General features: G+C 45.7%; 1 protein-coding gene across 1 annotated transcript in view; it reads left to right on the top strand.

Annotated features, from left to right (window-relative positions):
* Positions 1 to 24983, top strand: part of znf385d (zinc finger protein 385D) — a 51592-nt gene extending 26609 nt beyond the window's left edge. The window contains exons 4-8 of the mRNA XM_034528940.1: positions 6600 to 6768; positions 17346 to 17660; positions 18418 to 18599; positions 21022 to 21123; positions 24122 to 24983. Of these exons, the coding sequence (XP_034384831.1) occupies positions 6600 to 6768; positions 17346 to 17660; positions 18418 to 18599; positions 21022 to 21123; positions 24122 to 24382 (1029 nt within the window). The 3' untranslated portion in view covers positions 24383 to 24983. The remainder of the gene's footprint in view (positions 1 to 6599; positions 6769 to 17345; positions 17661 to 18417; positions 18600 to 21021; positions 21124 to 24121) is intronic.
* Positions 24984 to 25538: the final 555 nt, after the last annotated feature.

Below are 25538 nucleotides of genomic sequence, written 5' to 3' on the forward strand. Positions count from 1 at the left end.
AATCTGTATTCTGATTAATTTCTCACGTTTGGCCTCTCCTTCACCCCTTCTCTTGATTCAAACACGATCATGTAAGTGGGCTACTCTGCGTTTTGGAGATAACTAACCATTGAACCAGGTTATTTCTGTTTTGCAATTTTTTGTTATATCTCCAATATGGTAAATAACAGATATGCAGCGTGCTGCAGGAATGAGTCCTAAAACATTATTGCTCTTCTGTTTCCGTTGTCTTGAAGGCAATGAGTCTGGTTTACACCAGCTTCAGATATAAATATATAAAATACGCCAGTAAATAGTCCCATTTGTGAATTTTGAAGCTTTGTTCGTTGCCACCCATTGGCCGGGATGGGTCACGTGACCGTGAGCTTTTTTACTTCAGCCAAAAAAGTGAGAGGGTCAGATCTCTTTTTCTGCATTAATCCCAAATCCTACGGAATAATCTCATTGGAATGTCATTTAACGAGGTCTCCGGTGCAGGAATACACCATCGCTGCAGAACTGGACATAAAACTGGTGTTTTTCTAAGCGGTTACACCCAACTGTGGTTGCACCGATGTGTTAAATGAATCAACTGCACACCAAACAAAACATTTCATAACGTCACTGGAGGTATTTAGAAACGCTTCGTTCTGAGCTCTTATTGTGAAAGCGTCTTCCTCTTCTCGCTCCGTTTGCGTTCCTCCCAACCTAAGCTCACGATTAGCTCACGATTAGCTCATGATTAGCTCATGGTAGCATGTTTATGACTGAATCGCTGGTCTCATTTCAATACAAAATAGATCTCGCTGCCACGTCTGAGCTCAGCCCGAAGTCTCATCCGTCACAATAATGAAATGCATCGCACTGACACGAGCTCGCCTGAATCCGACGGACCAGCAGATGGGTTTTGATCCTTTAGATCGCTCAATTTCCATACCATTTTGAAAGCAATCAAAATATTTGGAAAAGGGAAATCGCTGCCGCTGCCGCATGTTGTTGAATCGTCTATTTCGCACGCTGACTGCGTCGGTGATTACTCAGGATGAGGTTAGTATGTTTTACACATGGACATTTATCTGGGTGTATGTTTACTGTTTGTTTTAGGGCTTCATTAGAGAGATAGACCCCGAGTTTTACCTGTCAATCAACAGGTGGTGCTGTGTTGAGCTGGGAGGTCTCCAATACCCTCGGGGTCTCCATCTCAATGTTCTCCAGTTTGATGCCTGTTGCTGTTCTGCTGAAGTGGATCTGTTTGGGTTTGGGGGGTTTGGGGGGTGAGTCTGTTTATGACCTGAAGACCATAAAGAGAAAAGAGCTGCTGGCTTTCAAAAGATTTAAAGTAAGTTTCTGCTTTACTAGACGCAGTCGTGTTTACGAGACGGGATCGTAAACTGGAATCGAGCCTGTGATTTGTGAGTCATCCGTTTACACCGAGCGCCTTTTAAAAGCACTTCCGCTATCTCTTTACCGCAGAGTTTAACTTGTTTAACACGCATGCCTGCAGCTTTTACAAGCTGATACTCCAAAGGGGATTTTCCCTTTTGGACATGTTGTTGGAAAAGACATGAAGAAATGTACATATCACCTCTATCTTTAGTCTAATGTCCTCTGGAGGAATTCTTCCAGGAGGCCGGAGCATTTAAGGCGCTCGAGAACATCCCCCATCTCCACGGGAGGAACCGGAGTTCAACCCTTCAGTTTGTTACACGTTATTACTCCACAGAGAATAGCGTCACTTTGTGCGACTGGAGTCCGCTATTATTTTATTTACTTGACCCAGATTATTTTTTTTATTTTAAAATGTCAACCCTAGCAACAAAAAAAAAAAAAGCTACGCAGTACAAATGACGCAGTGCAGATGTTTTGGTTGCCGATGAACGGATTCAACAAATGTCACGTTGTGGGGTTTTTTTTACGAGACGTTGCCATGGCGATGAGCAGGGATCCCGGGCCGACACTTAAAATACCAAAACGTCGTGTCGAGCCGAGCCGAGCCGAGCCCTGCAGTGGAAACACGAAGACGGTGCTTTCTGCTGTCCAGGAAACTGTCAGGGCTCAGCGGTCCAACGCAGACGATTGGCGTTTTAATATTAAATTCAAATTTCATTTATTTAGCCAAACAAATTAGCCACAGGCGGCTTTACAATGTGTCCCGCAAAGGAAAAGAAAAAGCTTCTAAACAAAAACAAACTTTAATAGGGACACAAAGGAAGAAACCTCAGGACGGGCAAGTAAAAAATAAAAAAAGAGTGAATAATGACACAATGTGCTCTTATGTGCGCGGAGAAACTGACACTATTGTTTCAAGACTGGAGAAACATGAGCTGAGGGAAGGGGGAGCTAATCAACCCTCAGACACGGAGCTCTGAAGACCCACCGTGGCACTTTTAACGAGCACTGGGAGCCACTGGGAGCCACTGGGAGCCACTGGGAGCCACTGTCACCAGTGAACTGGACGAGGACGAACAAAGTTATTTGGAGTTCGACTTCAATAGAAATCCAAAGAAAGTGAAACGAAAAGAAATCGAAATGGGACGAAAACGTAATTAAAATCACTTAAATGAGACATCAACAAAAAGGATCATTTAAAAAGCAACTTAATGATAATTTAGAATTGAATTGTTTTTTTAAATAAATGCGCACACAAAAAAAAACACAAAAAAAACTGATAAGACTGTTTTTTTTTGTCATTGGAGCAGAAATAAACACAAAGAACACAAAGACTCATGTTTTCCCCTTTAAGAGCTTTGGAAAAAAAATGCAAACGTGACTTTTAGTGTCTGATTCACCTCTCGTGGCGCCTTAGTTTGTGGATTATTTGGTCAAAAAGAGGAATGATTTTGTTATATTCCAATTAATTTAGTGCGATCCGGTGGCTTGAAAGCTTTTCTTCAGTTCGGTTCTTATTGTTCTCGGACAATCGTGATGATTCTGGGCCTCTCGATGGTCGTGAAAATGGTCCACAGGTCTTAAATTAAAAAGGATAATCCACCATGTTAGTGTTTAATGCATCTTTACTGGTGGTAAATTAATGTTTTTACGTTGAGTTGTTGAAGATTGCAACAGTCCAACGGTGCAATCTGTCGTATAATAGAAGCCGATAACCAGAAGTCCAACGTATGAAGATAATTTTATGGGACGTATACCTTTGTTGGCCCCTCAACAGACCCCTTCAGGTACAGTTCCTCCAGCGCGAGAATGTTCCGTCTGATCCGGGGCCTTCATCATCACGTGACCCCTCCTCTTCATCATCACGTGACCCCTCCTCTTCATCATCACGTGACCCTTTTGGAGGTGCCTGATCCCCAAGCTTGCAAACCACTGCACTCAACCATCTTAACTGCATGTGAAGTAGTTCAAACGCTGCTCACACACCGACCTTCACTTAACGTAACAATTGTAATACGTAATATTGTACGCAACGATTTTCTTTTCTTTTTACTTATTCTTTGGACACGATTCCTGAAGTCGCGGTGACGGCTGACTCATGTCCCAACATCTGTACCCGGTAATGGAGGCCGGTCTTGAACTTTATTAAGGGTGAAATATAAATTCCGGTGTTCGAGGATGTGCTTATTTCCATTTGGTTGAGGCGTCCTTCGAACTACGTTTGAACCACACAATGAATCAGTCCTCCATGATACATGATCTTCCATTTACATTTTCCGCTGGCCTTAAAAACAATGTCCTTCTACAATGCGACTGGCTGCAGGCTGCAGGCTGCAGGCTGCAGGCTGCAGGCGTGTGAATCTAGGTCGTGAAGATTTACGACGGACTGAAACAAAACGTGCATGAACTCCACGAATAAAAGTGGGAGACGACTCCAACTTCATAAATGAATGAGAAACGGAGTAAACTGTTCCACATGTGTAATGACTTAAGATGGGTTACCTTCCATTGCATCAATGCGTTGGACATTTGGTGACATTACGTTGGTGAGTTTTTGACGGGTGCCTCATGAGAAGCAGTCGATGCAATGAAAACACACACAGCTGTAACATTGGTGAGCGTCCCCAGAAACCTGTTGTTTATGGAAGGTATTGATCACAATGTTGTTTAAATCATGTTGAGTTAATTCGATTATGAAACCAGAACATGTTCTGGAAACCCCCCTCCTGCCTCGATAACTAAAAGATCCCCTTTTTTTTCCTCAGACTTCTGCACAAAGCTTTCCTTCATTTGCGCTGAACGTTTGAAGTTGCTTCGTCAGATCGGATGATTGCAGTGACTCACAGACTAGTTATAGTCTGTGAGTCACAGACTAGTTATGGTCTGTGAGCTTCACTCGACAACATGATCACTTCAATACAAAAAGGAGGATTATATGGAAGCACATTTGTGACGACGTCAGCTGTAAAAGGGGCTTTTAGAGCGTTCTCATTAGAAACCAGGACAAAAGAAGTCGGTGAGAATGAAACAAAAACAATCCAAGCTAAAGTTCCTTATTGACCTATTCATTATCACTCAAAAGCTCAAGGAGCAAACAAATATATCTGCATGAATCTGTTGCGTAAAATGACTAAAAAATGTTGCGTTCCGTCAAAAATAACGATGGCGTTGTACGTTTCTGCAAAGCACGGATATTCTTTCAAGTAAACGCTGACGTTGCGATTGTAGTGCAACATTGTTGTCGTGTTGTCACGTTGTTGCCACATGTCGTTGCCACATGTCGTTGCGCTACATTGTTACGTTCTTATTTTAACTCAAACCATCCTCTTTTTTCTAACCGTAAACCAAGTAGTTGGGTTGCCTCAATCGAGCCCAATCGTTAAGAACGTGGCATTGTTTGTTTCTGCAAACAAATTCATGGAACTTATTCATGAGATGTATTTTTGGTTGGGAAGCGGCTGCATTGGGTCGGTCCAGGTGGGACCTCATCGCTCATCAAGAGCCTTCATGGAAGGACGGAGCTCACATTCTGGTTTATATACATGTCAGAACGGGTAATCTTGCTCATGGGTTGATGGATGCACGGGGATTTAAACTGTGACCTTTTGGTTTCCAGGCTGCTTTTCTAAATCCTAGAAAAAGCCGACTACGATTCGTTTAATGTCTTTTTCCACCTCGCGGAGCACCTGCGAGGAAAATAAACGGTGTCCCTCCCATTATTAATCATGCGCGTGTCAAACTTGGAATTCCTCCACTTCATTGCTCTAATGAAAGATGAATTATTGGCGTAGTCGCATTAAGCACCCATCCGCATCTCCGGAGTCTCCTGACAAAAAAAAAAGAATAGGTTATGTCTTTGGTATGAAAAGTGATGAATGTGGGTCAAAATGAATAGTTTCATGCCAGAACAAGAACAAGATGCGCACTCAGTTTGAAAAAAAAAAATGACACCCCATCCAAAGATGGTTTGGAGGATGAAGGGGAAACGTTCACAACCTTTACCGACAACTTTATTCCCCTCGCACACGGAAACCTTTTTACTGGTCTCGTTCTTTTAACCCATCAGATACACTTCAGAATCAATATTAAATGATATTAACTGGCTAGAACCGGTGGTGGGATGTAACTGGTTCATTTACTCAAGTATTGTACTTCAGCTCAACGTTGGCATACTTGCACTTTACTTGAATATTTCCATTTTATATTACTCCACTACATTTATCTGATACTTATAGTTTGTTTTTTTTATATAAAAAACATATATCCTTATATGATATGATGCAGTATTAATCTACAAAGGAGTATGCAATGACTCTCCAATGCTCCAACATTAAAATAATTTGTTAGCGATACAACCGAATATTATATTATTCCCTCATAACGTCGGTTACAGCTGATAACGCCGACCCAGCCTCCAGGTTCCCCTCAGGTGAACTCTGTTAGCATCGTTAGCTGCAAGCTGCCGTCGCCATGTTGAGAGCCGTGTGGAGGCAGCCCCTTGGATCTCAGGACTTCTAAATTGACACTAATAAAGAAGAACAAAAGGAAACAGGACTAATATATATAATATAATAGAGGACTACCTGGAATGGGCTCTTTGTCCCAGACATCTTTAGTGAATATCCCCACTGTGGCCCATCAATAAAGACGCTTACAGATGCCTTTTGGGAACACGTGGTTGGCACATATTTATTCCAAAAGGCTTCTCTCCCGTCCTTCCTGCCCCAGGAAAAGTATGCAGAAGTAAACAAGGACAGCTCAAAGTCTTTGCATGTGTCCCACCTCTGTTGAAGGTGAATCTCGGTGGAGCTACGTGTTCGGACTTTGAAGCAAACAGCCAATGCCCCCAAAAAATTATACATGGGTCACACACACATTTCTCAATCATCGGCATGCAGGTGTTAATAAAGAATTTGCACCGTAGTCACGTTGGATTACGGATGCCGGGGACATATTTTGCAAACAAAGACATCAAGGCATTCTAAAGAAGCTTATTGTTGTAGAATAATTCTTTATTTGTGATTTAAAAAAAATTCTGCATGTACTAATACTATATAGCCTTTCCGGTACGCAAAGAAAAAAACAATGAAATTAGCACTTAAATGACCAATTACATGGCTGTGTTAATAATTTGTGTAAAATGTTTTTGCAGGACTGATAATTATTGTTTAGTGTGCTTAATTGACTGCATTCCTCTAGTATATTGAGCCCTCCATTTGTTCCCCTCACAGAACCAGGCCTTGGCCCACTACAAGGGGACCAAACACGCCAAGAAGCTAAAAGCCCTGGACTCTCCGAAGAGCAAGCTGAAAGGCTCAGCGGTCACCAAGGAGACCGCCAACCAGGAGACCGCCAAGGGCATCAACACCTCGCAGGTCCCCAACGGCACCGACGGGGAAGGTTTGTGTCTTCCTGCTCGCTGCACGCTCCCCCCCCCAGCTTCCTTTTTGTAGCTGCCGGCCTTTCTGTGAATGAATGAATGTTGGACCCCCCCCCCCAAAAAAAATAAAACAACAAGATCTCTGACGACAGAATTAACCTTCAGAACTCCAGCACCACTTGTATGATGGGTTGAACGCTATCCCTAAAAGGGCATTCTTCCCTACGAAGGTGCAGCAATACGTGTCAATTTCTGCTAGTTTCATGCATACGGTCTTTTCAAAATAAAATGACGTCTTCACAGGTTTAGGCAACAAAACTACAAAAGGTGCTGTGGTTTAGGTTTAAATGACTATGGAAGTGTTGTGATGCAAGTATGGCATTTAGGTGATATAAATCAATACAAAAGGGCACAAACAAGGCGCTGAAACAGTTTTTTCTACTACTTTTGACACTTTTTGGTGCAACACCACGAATGCTTTTGAGAGCATTACTGCTGTTTATCAATCTAGATTGTTAGCCATAGTTGCCTTCTCCCAAATATAATATGCCCGTGCTATTTTCTTTCAACCATAGTTCCGACATGAAACTGCTGTAGATGTTCTCGAATAGCCGGGTCATGATTGCTTCTTCTTTTTTTGATGCTTTGAGCACCACAAGCAGAGTTCCATATTGTCCCCATTATATTGGAGAGGCATCGCTATGATCTAAAACAATCGAGATTGATAAATAGCACACAACATCTTTTTGTAATAATGGGGTAAACTGTCCATTCAGGTAAACCTGAAGCTGCAGTTGTTCTGAATTCTTCAATATGCTGCCCGTTTTTTAAGAAAACGTTGCAACCTCCCATATTGGATTTGTACCTTTTCGTTTGCCTGTTATCCCGTTTGTTTTTTTTAATTAAATGTGTTGCCGGTGCACATTGTTTGGTGCTGTATTAATATTCATCACGTCGCAGCCAGGTGGCTGTGTAAAGCCGGTTATCTCCGCCCGGCGTCTGCCAAAAAACAAAACATTCTTATTCTCGGTGGAACCTCCCCGCTTTAAAACGTGTTGGAAAAAGTAAACAAACAGGAACCGGCAACTTGCAGCACCTGAAGGGAACCAGACGCAGATTATTATAAATGCTTTTTATCTGCTGCGTTGGTTCTGTGGAGGATGACGTCCTCGTCTGCTAAGGAGATCTGCTCCGCCGGTCTCCTCCGATGTCATATTCCTTAAGCGGCCTGTTATTATGTCATGAAACTGGCCCAATGAAAGTCTTCCCCCTCTGTAACAATAGAAGAAAATGGAAACACATTGAGCCGTCACGCTCTGGGATTATTTTCTACCTCCGCCCGTGCACTTCTTCCAATGTTCCACAAGTATTTAAATTAGGAGCACATTTCTGGAGCTCATGGTGCACCGTGACCCATTTGTCAAGTCTGACCTATTCATGCCCGCAGCTTAAAAGGTTGCAGCAGGTGAAAATTGAACTATTAAATGGAAGGTATTCTTATCACGCGCCTCAGAGATCGGGATGTTCAGGTGATTTGGACTCCGCTACAAATATTAATAATGTTTCTCTGTTGAGTTTCAAAGTAGGTGAGAAAACAGTATTGCCAAGTAGTTAATTCTCCATTTTTAACCTCACACGGGTCGCACGCTGATCTTTATGTGATTTTAAGAGCGTCACACCTGGCAGCAGAGTCACTAAGCTGCTATGCAAACGTCAGACCGTTAAGTGGAGCAATTTGCACTCAAGAAACCCTTTGAGCTAATCCACGCTTTTACCGCAAATGAGCGCTCAGGTGACGTAATGCACCCTTTGGCTGCCAACTTGGATGTCTCGAGCAACAGTGGATCCGAGAAAGTACAACTCCGGTAAATGTACGACTTTCAAAAAGATCACATTTCGTGCAGATCTTCAATGAACGGCTCGGGCTCTGGTGGTCGGCAGCGACCTGTCAATCAAAGTAAGCCCGCCCTAAAGCCCACTCTGTTTTATGGTCTATTTTGGGACCATAAACTCATGTTTACAATGTGATAAATCAAGTGAGAGTTAAGGTCATTTTCGCACAGACCTTCATGCAATTGGCCTTCTTTTTGCATCCGGGGGAGTCGCCCCCTGCTGGTCAGGAGAGAGAATGCAAGTTTAAAATCAAATCTGATGTAAATCTTAGAAAACTTTTGTCTCTTGGACTAATGCTGAACCTAAAGTATGGAGATGTTTTTATATTGCGACACAATTCTCCACGAAGGCTGTTTGTATTGATTATTATTTGGTCATCAGTCTTTCTTTTTGTAGTTTTTGCTGGCGATCATCTGCAGGAATTGATTTTAGAGGTTTAGTGTTTTTTCTTCAGGGTGCAGCCAAAACGTAGTTTAGTGGTGACGCATACTGGTTGTGTAGCATCTTGACTCCAGCTCATTCAATACAGACTCGCAGATTGTTTAAAAATGTAAATTCTAGAGAAGATCTCAAAGGGGATTCGTTTTTTTATTATCGAGAGATGAACGTCATATTGCCTCAACGGAAGATGCTGATAAAGAATATTATATGTGCTACTGTCAGGCGGGGGGATGAGATTTGCTCATATCCTAAAGCTACTTTAAAAGTAGACTCCTTGCATCCATATCGGGTGAACACTGGCTCTCAGACCTCCTCTCACTGCACCATCTGTTATGGACTCTACAAACAGGCACTTACAGAACATACCAAATACATTTTACATGCATTATCCGCGGGGCGGAGAACTTGCCTTCATAACCACAGAGACAAATGGCTATTAATCATTTCAGTGCCTTTACGAAACCCCCCCAAAAAGCGCTGCATCATCTGGCTATCGTGTATCCAGTGTGCGGGGGCGGCGGTTTGTCACAAGTGGCTCTGGGTAATGAATATTAATGCGCTCGGATGTCAGAAGAACGAATTGTGGATGTGGGTAAACGCTGCGTTGTCTGTGAGGCCGAAGTATTTGACGGTTTATCAGCGGCGCCGAGATCGCGCTAATGAAAAGCAGTTCTGGGAAGAATAATGGCTGAAAACAACAGGGAGGCCGAGCTCTGTGGGCGTTAGCAGAGTGGGCTTTCAATGGGGTCGTTTGGCTCTACAATTAACCACAAAAAAACATATCTTTAGAACAATTTTATTCCAAAAGCACAACATAACATTTTCCTGATTGTGTGATTTAAGAGGATTGATGACATCCTTAATCAAGATTTTAGCAAATATGCAGAATCCGCACCACTTGAAAACCCGCCCCCAAAAAAATATTATAGGTCTATTCTGAAAGAAAAAGTGTTTTGATTTGCAGCAACAAATTCAAGTTTCATAATCAAAACTAACTAACTAATTAATTCACTTACAAAACGAGAAATTTGCTCTAAAAAATTCTAATTTTTTTGCACAGCGTGAAAGCGCGTTCAATGTCATAAAGCACACTTTGTGTCTTTGAACCCGCGTCGGCTCCGAGAAGGACGGACGGTAGACTCAGGGCACGCCTGTCAAGTAATCTGTGTGTGTGTGTGTGTGTGTGTGTGTGTGTGTGTGTGTGTGTGTGTGTGTGTGTGTGTGTGTGTGTGTCCTTGCGAGAGAGAGAAAAGCCCACAGCACAGCCCGCCATCTCTCAGTTCCAGTCCAGCGCCTGAGGAAATGTACCCTGATATTAGCTATTAAAGAGCAGATTGTCAGGGGAGCCACGCCAGCCCTGACAGCAGCTGTACAGCGGAGCCGGCTGCAGGCTGGCAGGAAGCTGGCTCAGGACCCCCACGACCCCCCCCAACCCTCCCCTCCACACCCTTCTTCCTCACCTCCCCATCGGCTGCCCTCCCCGACCTCCACCCAGGAAAAAAAGAAGAATTTTTTTTTTTTTTAAAGGTCTCCGTAGATGCGCCGTGTTGGAAACAGACGTCAGACCTGACGAGTGTGTGAATAGATTGGCTACGTACCTGCGCGGCGCTGTAAATGTTCTCATTTGGGGGGGGGGACGATGTGCAACCGCAAAAGAAAATTCCCAACAGAAATTAGGCGCGGATCATTTGCTTTGGGATGAAATTGGAAGGAGATAAATCAGTGTGAATTCAATTCAGTGATTCCTGTCGCTGTTAAATATTGGAGATAATGCCGCTTTAGAATCCCCCCCCCCAACCAAAAAGATGATTGCGAGCGTCGATGCGCGCTTATTTGAGAATGCAAATTGTTCACCTTATCAATCTTTTAGTGGAGGAATATTCAACCGTGACCCTTTTCTCATTTACTGAATACTGACGAGAGAGAAAGAAGAAGAACGTCGAATGAAATTTGACAGAACTCAAGAGCCATGAGGGCTTTCTGTCCTTCAAGTTGTGACAGCGTATAATAAGGCCCGATCGTTTTGAATTAAAGGGCTTAATCCGGCTTCATTGAGAAAGGTAATCACACCTCTGGGGGGGGGGGGGGGGGGGGGGGTCCTGTGATTGCCTGAAAGCTTAAGTGGAGTGGAAGGATTTCAGAGCGCCGCTTCTTTGTCTATCGCCCAAGCAGATCTCGGGGGAGCGTGAAGAGAGGCCGCGGTACAAATGGAGGAGGAGAAAAAATAAAACGAGTCCGTCGTGTCTCGGCGGGTCGCAGCACCTCTTGATTCTCCGTCTTTGTCGCCTTCAGCACTCCCACCCTCTCAATTCCTCTCCCTTTGTGTCCCACACTCGATTACTCTCCTTCAATGTTATCTCTCTCCTCTCACCTTCACCCACTGGATTTTCCACTGTTTGCTTACTTTTCCAGTTTTGCTTTTTCCCCTTTCCATCTGCCCTCCTTTGTTCTTGTTTCTCATCCTCTCCTCTCTTCTACCTGACCTCTCCGTCTCTTTCTTTCTCCTCCCACCTTGCTGTCGGGCCATACCAACTTTAGATTGATCGCAGTCATTACCTCCATTAATGAGAGGGGATTGAGTTCTTAACTGGGCCTCGCAGAGCCAGTTAGGTCACACTGACTGGGGATATGGATTACTGGAGGCTTCCCAGAGTGCCCGGCGTCCTAGGCCGGCCGCGGCCCACTTTAATCACCTGCCCTTCCATCAGCAAATGGCTCTTTAATCACACCGTGGAAGATGGGTTCACCCCAACACAAGGGCAGAGACATGCGTGTCTTAACACGGCACGACCTCACCAACCACGCGGCAATATAATAAGTAGGAAGATGTGGATTAATACTTATTTTCCAAATAGATTAAACAGCCATTAGCTCTGACTTGGTCCTTACTGTCAGCAGATTTAACATGCCTGCACACAAAGGCACTTTTATTCAACAAGCTGTGTATAAATGCGCTCGCTTTATGTTTTATTATTATTAGTATTACAGGGGCAGGTCATTGACACGTTCAGCCAAGTTTAGCAACGAGAACATCTTCGCCGTGTCGAAGGTTTCCTTTAACAACTCCAAAGCTGCGTTTAAAGTTGCATTGTGGGAAATACAATGATCCACTTTATCGCTGAGATTTATTCCACTCTCATGTCCGTGCAATTAGCCTAGCTTAGCATAAAGACCGGGGGAAATAGCTGGCCTGACTCGGTCAAAAGATAAAATAGATCCCTACAACATCTATATAGCTGGCTAGTTATAATTAATTAATATCTTGTTTCTTTGATACAATCATAAATCCCCCCAAAAAATTACAAGTTGTAGTTTTACAAGGTTCTTGCAGTCGTTATGCTAAGCTAAGCTAATAATAAATCCCTGGCGAAGCAAACTCACGCCAACCAAACTGAGAAGATTTCGGCCCCTGATGAAGAGATGCCGTTAAAAAGTAGCTCCGTAGGAAGTTGAGATAAGATGTCAAACTATCGTTTCCAGGTCCAAGAATTGAGCGTTCACGCTTAATACGACACGTACTTTTAACCCCCTCCCTCCAGCGTTTGTTAAGCTAAACAAAACCATGGAGCCACCTCTCTACTGAATTGATAAAAATGAAATTGATATTGATTTTCACACTCCACATATCAGAGAAAACAAGCAGGATGCCAAAGATGTTGGAGTGTTCCTTAATAACAGCCCCCCCCCCCCCCCCCCCCCCCCCCCCCCCCCCCCCCCCCCCCCCCCCCCCAACCGGTGTTTTCTGTTCATCACACTGCGTCAGTGTGAAGTCGGCCTTTGCCAGAAGAAACATTCTCCTCGTGAGAAAAGAATGCAGATGACTCTTCCCAGAGGAGCCGTCTCTAAAAAGGTCGGCACAGAAAAGTGCCGAAAGGATTTCTGAAAGCTACTTTAAGATAATTCTGTCGGTGGGAACATCGGCCGAAAGCAGTTCGATGACGACCCCCCCACCACCCCACCACCCCCCCCCCCCCCCCCCCCCCCCACGCACACGAGCACCAGACCCCCACTCGCTCTTCTCTGGAACCGAAGCTCGGTCCCGGTGACCGTGCCATTGAAAAGCTGCCCAGAGAAGCAGGTGTGGCGGCAGCGCGAGCTAATCGGAGTGATTTCAGGTTGTTTTGATGGGACTGGGTTGTTGCTAATTACAGGGGGGGGGGGGAGGTCGCAGCCGCTCTGCTCGTGGCGTAAACATTATTCATCGGGAGTGACAAGGTCAACACGCATCCTAAATAGTTCACAGATTAATTATTGTTCTTGTGGTAATGGCTTGAGGTGCCCCCAATAACATGAACATGTGTCGCTTTGACTGAAGTTCAAATGTAAGCGTTATTTAGATAACTGATCGTAAATCTAAGCCGTTTTTTATGAATGTAAATTGGAAGAAATGGGTGGATTTTCTGTCTCTTGCGCATTCAGCCTGAACTCAAATGAAACGGAACATAAATTACACAATAACTGAAGTCGCCGGGCCCCTATTTGAGCGTACAGAGGCTTTAAATAAATGTTCCAGTCACGATATTGAGTGTAACGGCCTGGAATAATGGCCTTTTAATGCCAGGTGTTCTTCTTTACATCCACAGGATGAACACACACAGATTTACAGGTAGAGGTCAATTAGTCGTGGCTGCACAGCATTGCATCGCCGACAGGAATCTACACGACCTTGCTGAAGGTCACGTGATGGAAAGATCTTGTTAAAATTGTGTAATAGAATTGCTGCAGCGACCCAAAAGAAAGAAACGCTTGATGTCAATCAAGTTTATAATTTAAATGCATATAAATGATTTTGTACATCTGACTTTTTGCATGACTTACCTAACTTAGTAAAACAAAATATAAAACACATTGCATAGGTTACTAAATTCTTATTATTATAATTAATCTATAAAACGTACAGCAGCAATTTGGTAAATGAGCAGGAATTACTGCTTGTAAACTGTTTTAATGCATCAACAACTTGATAAAAATCACAATCCATAATTTATATAGTGAAGAAACATTGAATTGATTATATCTGGGGAGTCCCCTTCCTCTCTCATATTGTGTGCTGTCATCACATTTTTTCCCCAGTAGGTTTCATTAAACTAATGGAACTTTTCCACCATTCTTCTTCTTTTAGTAGAATTCTCACCATCATAACTTTCTCCTCCCGACGAGCCTAAAATCCCACTGGACACAATTTGTTGAGAGTATTTAGTTGACCTTTCTCTTTTATCAGTGTAGTGGATGCTGCTACGCAAATAATTGCCTTCCTCTTGCACTTCATTTGCAACAAAAAAAAAATCCCCGTTCCAGATATACGTTGGGGAGCTCACACATCCTGAAGGAGCTGGAGAGGAATGCTGAGGTCAGCTGAGATGGTTCAGGCATCTGGTGAGGACACCTCCTGGGCCTCTTTGGAGGTACTCCAGACATTAGGAGGAGGCCTCTCGATGGCCGCTAGAGGGATTGTAGCTCCCATCTGGCCTGAGGACGCCTTGTGAGCTCCCTGGAGGAGCATGAGGGTGGAGCAGGAGGGTGGGGGAGGAGGGAGGAGCAGGAGGGTGGGGGAGGAGGGAGGAGCATGAGGGAGGAGCAGGAGGGTGGAGCAGGAGGGAGGAGGAGGAGGGAGGAGCAGGAGGGTGGGGGAGGAGGGAGGAGCATGAGGGAGGAGGAGGAGGAGGGAGGAGCAGGAGGGAGGAGCAGGAGGGTGGAGCAGGAGGGAGGAGCAGGAGGGAGGAGCAGGAGGGTGGAGCATGAGGGAGGAGGAGGAGGGAGGAGCAGGAGGGTGGAGCAGGAGGGAGGAGCAGGAGGGAGGAGCATGAGGGAGGAGGAGGAGGGAGGAGCAGGAGGAGCGTCTGCAAAACGTTGAACAAATGTTCCGTGCGGTTGTGAGAATCGGTGCTCATTTGACTTATTTCTAAACACAATCTTCACGTCCTCTGTAACAAATGATGTGCAGTCATAACTTCTTTATTTAGCGAACTAATTTAATTCATTTAAATGTTTTTTATATTAATACACTTTTTTTTCTGAATCTCCTCAAATCGACATTTCCAGAATAATTAAATGTTCAATGCAAGATCGTGCTCCGTGTAAATAATACAATTATTATCCGATGCTATTTATGGTAATAATATGGGACACGAACCCAATATCTCCTTGAATCACTGAAGATATTCAGAGTGTACTAAAGATGGCTGATAGCGCCGACAGGGACGTGAATGACTGATGCGTTGGCACTGGGGTTTTTTTTTTTCCACTTCAAGCCCCGATGAGAAGTAGATTTATAGGCCGGTCCTGTTTTTGGCTGTTTGTTGTATTTGCGTTGCTGATTCGGAGCAGACCGGCCTGCTGTGTCAATAGAGCCAACACCCCAGTCCTGCTTCAGGGAAGTACCCTCTCGAACGCCATCATCGACGTCATTCAATCTCTTTGTTGCTCGCCAATTGTTTCGGGGTAACGAAGACGAACGTCTTTACTCGGTACAGGCGGGGTCAGAACCGGGAGATCAGGAATAGAGACAAACGTAACGCTGAGCGCTCGGCATGAAAACACAAGACGATCTGGCCGAGGACAAGTGAGGGGACCTAAGGAGAGAGGGACTGACGAGGGGATGGGCTGCAGGTGAGATGACAACCAGGTGAAGGGAATGAAGGACGATCAGGTGTGAATGACGAGAGAGTTCATTAAACCAAGACGGGGAATTCGTGAGAGGAGAGTATTACATAAATGTGCCCATTTCAAAAGGTTAATGGATGAAAAGAAGAAGAAGAAGAAGAAAACAAAGACAGACATTCACATTGACGCTTTCATCCAGTGTGTCAATGAGCTGCAGTCCTTCAATGCCACGGCTTGAATCCATGAAGCTCGATCTGCTCCTTCTTGTGTGAAGAAGTACAGAAACATACCTGCTGCTCCAAAACTGATGCTTTTTAAAAAAAAAAGAAATGTTAAACCTTTTCCTGAAGTGAACCCCCGTGACGATGCAACCTGGAGCTCCTCCGCTGGGATAAATAAGAGCCATATATATATATATATATATATATATATATATATATATATATATATATATATATATATAAAAAATAGCGTGACATAATTCACTATTGATTTGCTCTCCCGGCTGGCTGATGTTCATTTTGTGACCGAATTCAAGAGGCATTGGCATCGATCAGGTGGTGCTCCTGGGGCAAAATTAAATTTCATATATATATATATATATATGGGGTAGCAAGTGCTCTGTATTCCATACACTGACGCGTGGCGTTGTTTTATGAGTCACAGATATCGATCGACTGCCGTCTAAACATATCAGACGTTTCTTTGTGTTGTTCACGGAATAACCGTGAATTAAAAAGGTCAGCGTCTCTTGCAGAGCGCTTTCAATAATATCGATTGTGTTTGTCGGGTATGGGCACGTGATCAATTATCGACATGAGTAACTCGTCATTAATATACTTTGCCATTTGTAGGTTCTAGATGTGGGTACAAAAAGGACCAGTTTTCGTTACTTTGTTACACTTTCTGGGTAACCCAGTCCAACAGTCGTGGGATGTTTTTCCATATTAATTTATCACAATGTAAATTATGTCACTTTATGGTGAGCGTAAATATCCACTTGAGCTTAAAATCTCCTTGTATGAGATCCAGAACCTGGAAAACGACCAACAAGTGTGAAAGAAAGATGCATTTAGATAAATAAACCTCAAATTCAAAATCCACAATATTTAGTTATGGGTACTTTTCTCTGAGAGTCGCTTGTTGTGGACACGTCTAATCTCTGGTGTTTGAGACTGCCAGCAATTAAACTCTGTTCCCTGGAACCGTTTGTGTTTTTTAAACTTCTGTATCGTCTTGCAGCGTTTCTATATTTGGTCGTATATATTTTGTCGCATATTTCCTAAATGCTGCACAGGTGGAAGATGTTGTTTTCTTCATTTGAAAGAATTTTTTGGGGGGATTTGCAATTCCCAGCCCTGCGTCCGGCAAACACTCCTTTGAATGTGGTTTTGGCAGCGTCCTAAACTAAAACTAAAAAAAACAACACCAACATGTTGTGCAAATTAACCGAATACTTATATTCTCACGTAATCCTAACAAAACCTATCTTGTTACAGCACTTGGATTCAACTAGGAATTAATCTTGCTTTTTAAGTCCACATCTCAGTTTTTAAAGAACACTTGTTGGCTAAACATTACATGAATAAAACATTTTTGCATCCTACATGATGAAAGAAGTCATATCATTTAAAATAAATGATCTATTTCCTCGCTGCAGATGGCGTTCTTGGAGCGGTGCCCCCACCGCTATCCCCCGTGCTCCGGCTCCCCTTGGCCTCCTTGACGACCCTCCCGACGCCAACGCCGGCCCCCGTGGCCTCGCCGATCGTCCAGAGCGCCCCGGAGACTACCTCGGCAGCTGGGGGGGACTCGTCTGTCAACTCGCCCTCAGAACCGGACCTGGACCCCGAGGCCGAACCGGAGGGGAAGGCGGACGCGGAATCAGAGGAGGAGAAAGCTCGACGTCTCATGTACTGCTCGCTGTGCAAAGTGGCGGTCAACTCTGCATCGCAGCTGGAGGCTCACAACAGCGGTAAGAGACAAATGTTATCCGTGGACCATTTGTAATAATTATAAGGTATTTGTACAGACACGGCGTACAAAAGTACGGTAAAATCAGACTTTTAGTTTCACAGAAACAGCGGTTTCCTGGGTGAAAGTCCTGTTTCTGTTTGACCAATCCGTCTGCAGCGTCGGCCACAGGGTGCGTTGCCCTTTAAACTACGTGTCCTGACTTCCTCCTCCGCTCACGTCCAAATGACCTCGACCACTCAAGGTCGCCGTTGTCTTCCTACATTCGTATTGGTGAATTAACCGAGACGATAGATGATAACGGCCTTTTGAATCAAGTGGGTGTTCGCAGGCCCCCGTCCAACCACATCCATGAGGCTGATAACCTCTGATAGCACCCGTCCAATCGGCCGATAACAGAAGTCCCGAGACCGGAATCGAACCCCCGGGGCGTGAGAGGAAGTCAAAGAACCCATCGACAGGGGCGTGGCAGACACAAACACACTGACATCTCCACTTTTAAGCACAGCAATTCACTTAAAGGTTGACCTAAACATCAATGTTAACGCTGCCCTGCAGGGATAACCCCCCAAAACAAAGAGATGTGTGGGAACCATGAATGAGTTTAACAGGGTCCTCCACGTTGTCGTGTCATTTACAAGTTGACCCTTCCACACTGACCTTCACAACAGCCGTGCACGTCTGATCTCACCTTTCCCTTGAGGCAGCATCTACTGGTTGAGGTTAATGTACCGGCTGCTTCCTGTTTGGACCTGCAGGTACAAAGCACAAGACGATGCTCGAGGCCCGGACCGGCGTGGGCTCCATCAAGTCGTTCCCCCGGTCGGGAGTCAAAAGCAAACTGGCTACGACCGTCAAATCGACAACGGGCCTGCAGAACAAAACCTTCTTCTGCGAGACGTGTGATGTGCACGTCAACTCAGAGACTCAGCTGAAACAGGTGAGCGGGCCGGAGGACGACTTTGACCAAACGACCTTCAACAGAAAGACTTGGAAACAGACTGTATTACAAGGTCACGGCATTGCACCGGTTCTTACCGGATTATCCGACATGACAAATCTTTTGTTGTGTGTGTTTTGCCTTTGAAGAAATGCTTATTTGCAATATCGCCATCAAATTAGATGAGAAGATTGACACCGCTTTCTATAGAAGTTCTAGTATTTAAGCAAGTACAGACTGTGAAGTGGTTTTCACATAAATAATAAATGTATATTTAAACCCCCAGGTCAAAGCGTTTCTTGGTAACCGGCAAACCGGGACAGGAAATTAGGTTCCTGCTGCAGAAGTGACGCTAACCAAGTTTCTGCTAATCCCTCAAATCCTCAAATAAAGCAACGGGTTTGTAGTTGACATGATGTTTAGGAAATGAAGCTGAGCGCTAACAGTCTGGGATGTTTTCCTCGGGCTTGGCAGGAATGTGCATCTTAGCTGCTGCTTTAGGCCATCCACACATCCTCTTCTCTGGTAGCTGCTGATGATTCTGTCTCTGTAGGGGGGGTGTGGGGGGGGGGGGCTTCATCCACTATACTTGAAACCCCCTGGGTTTCGCCTGAGCTAACCTTGAGATCTCTCCCGGAGAAGACACGGGCTTTGTATGAATTCTTCATGCGGCGGCTTTTAGTGAGTACTCTGTGAAAAGGATCCGGCGCGGAAAATATCAGTTAAAACGAGAGGAAGAAAAGTGTGACTGTTAAACCCACTGCAAGAAATGGGCCTTTCGTTGTCGTCGTGTTCCCACACCGAGTGGTTCATCGGCGTGAGGTTGCACAGGATTTCGGTCGATTTCATTCCAGATTCCTGTATTTTCTTTGTTTATTCGCGGCCACTGGTCTGCGGTCTTCTATTGAATGATTTGGCAAATGCTTTCTGCATTGTACTTCACCACGAGTGTCTGCAGCCACTTCCTCTTCTTGAGAGAGGAGGTGTATTTTAGTGTTGGTCCGGTTCCCACCTCAACGCACGATAAGCCATCTACCCTGAAATGGCTTCCAGCACCGAGGCCGAGGTAACAGGCACCTCTATCATAAAAGATAATGACAATTTTCACACTTTTTTCGATGGAATATCCAGAGAAAGTTGCAGTATTTAAAAAAAAAAAAAGTACTGTCAGCAAATGGCCTCGAAACTGGTCAAAGTTTCCTGTCAACCAGCTGATTTGTCTGACAAGCGATCCATAAATCAGACGGGTGGGTGTTCATGATCCCCTGGAGATGGATCTTATGGCTTTGGTGACCTCCCCTGATCTTTCCTTTGGAGCCCCAATGTCAGGCCACTTGCACAAAGGAAATATCGAAAGACGCTTTCCACAGGATGAACGGTCGATCCGAATGACCTTGAGGCACAAAACAAATGTTCTTTACCCTTTTAGCTAAATTAACTTGGCACAAGGACACTAGTTTCTAGGATTTGAGGACATTCAAGGGTCGTCTGGCACTTTTTAATTATATATACACACACACACACACACACACACACACACATAGACAAGTTCTATTAGTCTATTCTGATGCTTTTTTATGGATGTATTTAGGTGACAATTTCCCAACAAAGGTCGAACCAGATAAAATGATGACGTGATGACATTTCAGACTGACGTGGATGTCATTTGCATCTTGAGTCTCATTTCTATTCCGTCTCTGGCACCTTATTTACATAAAGTTACAACCAAAGAAACACATTTTTAATCAATTCATTGCAACTTAGTGAACGTTAGGCGGGCCACCTGCATCACTGCTGTTGTCCTGAATGTGTGGCATTCAACTCTGTTGCCGTGGCTACACGCAACCCGTCTAACAAACTGTGTACAGGTCGCCGAGTGGGTTGTAAATCATAAAAAGGAAATCCATCCATCCATCCATTTTCAATACCGCTTATCCTCATTAGGGTCGCGGGGGCGCTGGAGCCTATCCCAGCTGACATAGGGCGAAGGCAGGGGACACCCTGGACAGGCCGCCAGTCCATCGAGGGCAATAAAAAGGAAATGTTATATAAAATAAATGTTTTGATGATTACAACAACTGTTGTGTTTCTCCGAGGCCGTTTTTGCCGATTCATCCATTTGTGAAGAGGTGCACGGTTCAAGTGGTTTTCTTCTTCCTCGTCAGTGATTACAAACCGGAGAGCTGTGGGTATTTTATTTATTTATTTATTTGAGCAATCGGAAGCCTTTCTCCTTCCCCCACGTTCCTGGTTATCCGCTGTGACCTTTGACCTGTGTTATGTCGGCGATCACAAAAACGATTAATCCTATCTACTCCGTTTATACATGTTTTCGTTAAAACGTGAATACTTATAAAAAACACAGTAGAATGACATGCTGAGACCATATTGTACAAACACGTATTTCCTGTCTCCTTTTCAGCATATCAGCAGCCGGCGCCATAAAGACCGAGCAGCAGGTAAACCGGCCAAACCTAAATACAGCCCCTACAGCAAACCGCAGAAGGGCCCGACCAAGCAGCCGGTGAGTCACCGCACGTCTCCGACATCTCGGGTGTCGATCACAACCATCACAGCCGTCACAGCGGCGAGAAGCTGTTATTAGAATAATAAGCATCACTCTGAAATGTAGCAGCTTATTTATTTCTTTTCGTTCTTTTTTTAATCACCAAAAACAAACGGCTTTCAAAGTGTCTTCAATCCGCCCGACGGCACCGAATTCAATGGAATGCCAACTTTCATATAAGCGGATCACATGTTACCTGGCTTTTTATTAAAGATCACTGGCAGGGAACAGCGGGATTTAATTTGATACTTTATTGACAAAAACAAGGCTCCTGGAGGGTGGAACGCAGCCCGGAGTCGAACACCATTTATGAGGAATTGTAAATGTCAGTTTTGACTTATTTAGAGTGGCTCAGCGTGTGGTTTTCTGCCATAGCGTCAGACCCGTTTACAGAACCGCAGAATACGACAAGTGGACTGAAAATAACTTTCCTGACGCTGATTGATTTAACTTTCTGGTCCTCGCTGCTCCCCCCCCACCCCTCACCCCCCCACCTGGCATCATGGCACTCCAGACGGGTGCTACATGACGCAGATGCTGCAGGATGCATGAAGGAGCCGAAGATAACGGAGCGTCTCCCTTTTCCATCTTACAGAAGCTCTCGGAAAGACGGCATTAATCACGGCCACTGTTTGCCGAGACGAAGCGCGGGTTGCCAGTGTGGGGGAAATGACTTTTTATGAAACCCATCATTGACTGAGTTAACGGAGAGGAGCTTCTCTGAGTAAAGAATGCCTCCCGCAGGGTCACGATGCCTGAGTCAGTGATTGATAACCCATGACAACCGCCGCCGTCCCGGTGCTCTGAGACCGTAGATTTTCCATTACTGATACAGAAGATTAAGCCGGATAACTTCGGCGACCTTTTCACCCTATTAGGTTGTTTTTTTGGAGGTTGGGGCCGTCGCTCTTTCTTGTTCTCCCTCGATAAAAAAAACACATACCTCCATACTCTAAATCCACCTTGTTGTTGAGGGACGCTACCTTGTTGTTGAGGGACGCCACCTTGTTGTTGAGGGACGCCACCGTGTTGTTGAGGGGGACGCCACCGTGTTGTTGAGGGGGACGCCACCGTGTTGTTGAGGGACGCCACCTTGTTGTTGAGGGACGCCACCGTGTTGTTGAGGGACGCCACCGTGTTGTTGAGGGACGCTACCTTGTTGTTGAGGGACGCTACCTTGTTGTTGAGGGACGCCACCGTGTTGTTGAGGGACGCCACCGTGTTGTTGAGGGACGCCACCTTGTTGTTGAGGGACGCCACCGTGTTGTTGAGGGACGCCACCGTGTTGTTGAGGGACGCCACCGTGTTGTTGAGGGACGCCACCGTGTTGTTGAGGGACGCCACCTTGTTGTTGAGGGACGCCACCGTGTTGTTGAGGGACGCCACCTTGTTGTTGAGGGACGCCACCGTGTTGTTGAGGGACGCCACCGTGTTGTTGAGGGAAGCCACCGTGTTGTTGAGGGACGCCACCTTGTTGTTGGGGGGGACGCCACCGTGTTGTTGAGGGGGACGCCACCGTGTTGTTGAGGGACGCCACCGTGTTGTTGAGGGACGCCACCTTGTTGTTGGGGGACGCCACCGTGTTGTTGAGGGAAGCCACCGTGTTGTTGAGGGACGCCACCTTGTTGTTGGGGGACGCCACCGTGTTGTTGAGGGACGCCACCTTGTTGTTGGGGGGGACGCCACCGTGTTGTTGAGGGGGACGCCACCGTGTTGTTGAGGGACGCCACCTTGTTGTTGAGGGACGCCACCGTGTTGTTGAGGGACGCCACCTTGTTGTTGAGGGACGCCACCTTGTTGTTGAGGGACGCCACCGTGTTGTTGAGGGACGCCACCTTGTTGTTGAGGGACGCCACCTTGTTGTTGAGGGACGCCACCGTGTTGTTGAGGGACGCCACCGTGTTGTTGAGGGACGCCACCTTGTTGTTGAGGGACGCCACCGTGTTGTTGAGGGACGCCACCGTGTTGTTGAGGGACGCCACCGTGTTGTTGAGGGACGCCACCGTGTTGTTGAGGGACGCCACCGTGTTGTTGAGGGGGACGCCACCGTGTTGTTGAGGGACGCCACCTTGTTGTTGAGGGACGCCACCTTGTTGTTGAGGGACGCCACCTTGTTGTTGAGGGACGCCACCGTGTTGTTGAGGGACGCCACCGTGTTGTTGAGGGACGCCACCTTGTTGTTGAGGGACGCCACCGTGTTGTTGAGGGACGCCACCGTGTTGTTGAGGGACGCCACCGTGTTGTTGGGGGGGACGCCACCGTGTTGTTGAGGGGGACGCCACCTTGTTGTTGAGGGACGCCACCTTGTTGTTGAGGGACGCCACCGTGTTGTTGAGGGACGCCACCGTGTTGTTGAGGGACGCCACCGTGTTGTTGAGGGACGCCACCGTGTTGTTGAGGGACGCCACCTTGTTGTTGAGGGACGCCACCGTGTTGTTGAGGGACGCCACCTTGTTGTTGAGGGACGCCACCTTGTTGTTGGGGGACGCCACCGTGTTGTTGAGGGACGCCACCTTGTTGTTGGGGGACGCCACCGTGTTGTTGAGGGACGCCACCTTGTTGTTGAGGGACGCCACCTTGTTGTTGGGGGACGCCACCTTGTTGTTGAGGGACGCCACCTTTATGTGACGTCTTCAGATTGCATGTTTTTATATTCAATTGACATTTAAGGAAGCAGGAAGTGACTTTCTGTCTATATAATTGACTAACTGACAAATTATTGGTTAGAATCGAATCTCCTGTCAGATTTGCAATCTTTTTTTTCTTACCCGGTTATTATTTAGCTTTTTATCTGCGACAGCTTATGTTTACAAGACATTTAATATTGTTCTTTTGTTTAAATGGAAAAAAAGGAATCACATTTCTTTTTGTATGTATGTAAATTTCTCGCATTATGTTGTGTTTCTCCTCCCTGGAGGTGCAGTGTGTACTGACTGCTTTGTGTCTCCCCCCCCAGGTCAACGTGTCCCTGGGTAAGGAGCGCCTGTGTCCGCCTCTCACCTCGCAGATCCTACCCGCTCACCTGGCGGCTGTGGCCGCCGCCCTCGGCAACGCATTCGGGCACCGCACCAACCACATCGCCAACCACGCCCACATCGCCAACCACGGCCCCGCCCCCGGCCTCTTCCAGACACAGTCCCTCCCTGCCGCACTGCTCCGCCCAGCCCCCGGGCCTGTCAGGACCTCCCACCCACAACTCCTATTTTCCCCTTATTGACCTGTTTGACCCCACCCACCCACGTCCCCCCCGCCATGGGACCAAACCGGGTGCTTCACCAAGACCGGGCCCAGGAGTTGCGTCAGCATCTGCACTCCTTCTATGCATCGGGCGCGAAACACCTTCTCACCTCTCCTCACGTGGATTATCCCACATTTAAAGCAACTGCAGCTTCTCTTGGTGGATTTATTTCTCCGGTCCCAGCGAAAACTACAACACACATGCTTTCTGTGCCATCCTGCAGCCCCGGACCTGGACCTGGACCTGGACCTGGACCTGGACCTACATCGTACCGCAATAATATCGAAGACTAACCCCCGTGAACTATGCAGTGTCCTTATTTCACAGTTTGAGCTCAACTACAGTAGAGATGTGCGTTTTGCAAAGATACAGCGTGGCACTAAGATCATTGCTTTTGGAGGATTACTGTGGCTCGTTATTTAAAAAGGCTGTTCTGATCTTAAAAGCGAGCAAGGCCCTCCCCTGTTCACGTATGCACTTTAAGCCCCGCCTCCTCTGTTGATGTCGACATTAGCTGTGTTAGATTAGAGTACGTTGTCGTGACGTGATTTTTTTTTTTTTGTATCCGTCCTCGCAAATCTGTGTGTGTGTGCAAGCGTGTGCTTCTGCATGTGTGCTTGAGTGTGTGTGTGTGTGTGTGTGTGTGTGCGTGTGTGTGTGTGTGTGCTTCCCATCCACCATAGGCCATTCTAGTTGATACCCAGCACACATCGTCACTGACCATGTCCCGGGCCAGAGGGACCACAAAGGCTTGTGTATATTAACTGTCAAGTGTGTAAAAGGTGAACAATTTCAAATAAAAAGTCCTAATTTGTTAATGCTGGTGATGTTTAGTACTTCAGCTCAAATTATATATATATACATATATAAATGGACATGGAAATCCCAAAATGCACTTAAAAAACACAAAATATCCATCTTTTGCTGTGAACTGAAGAGATGTTTTTTATAGCAACACTTCCCACAACACTGTGTTTCACATTCAGAGGACGGAATACGTGCGCTCTCCTTCTCCGTGTCACAACGTGCGCTTGTCGTACGCAAACTAATCTACAATTTTAAATTATTTACAGCTTCATATCCTTCATGTTACTGAATGACAGATGACCTATTGGAATAACAACGCAGCACATTG

Source organism: Cyclopterus lumpus, chromosome 25 (genome assembly GCF_009769545.1).
Source record: "Cyclopterus lumpus isolate fCycLum1 chromosome 25, fCycLum1.pri, whole genome shotgun sequence".
NCBI classification, from domain to species: Eukaryota; Metazoa; Chordata; class Actinopteri; order Perciformes; family Cyclopteridae; genus Cyclopterus; species Cyclopterus lumpus.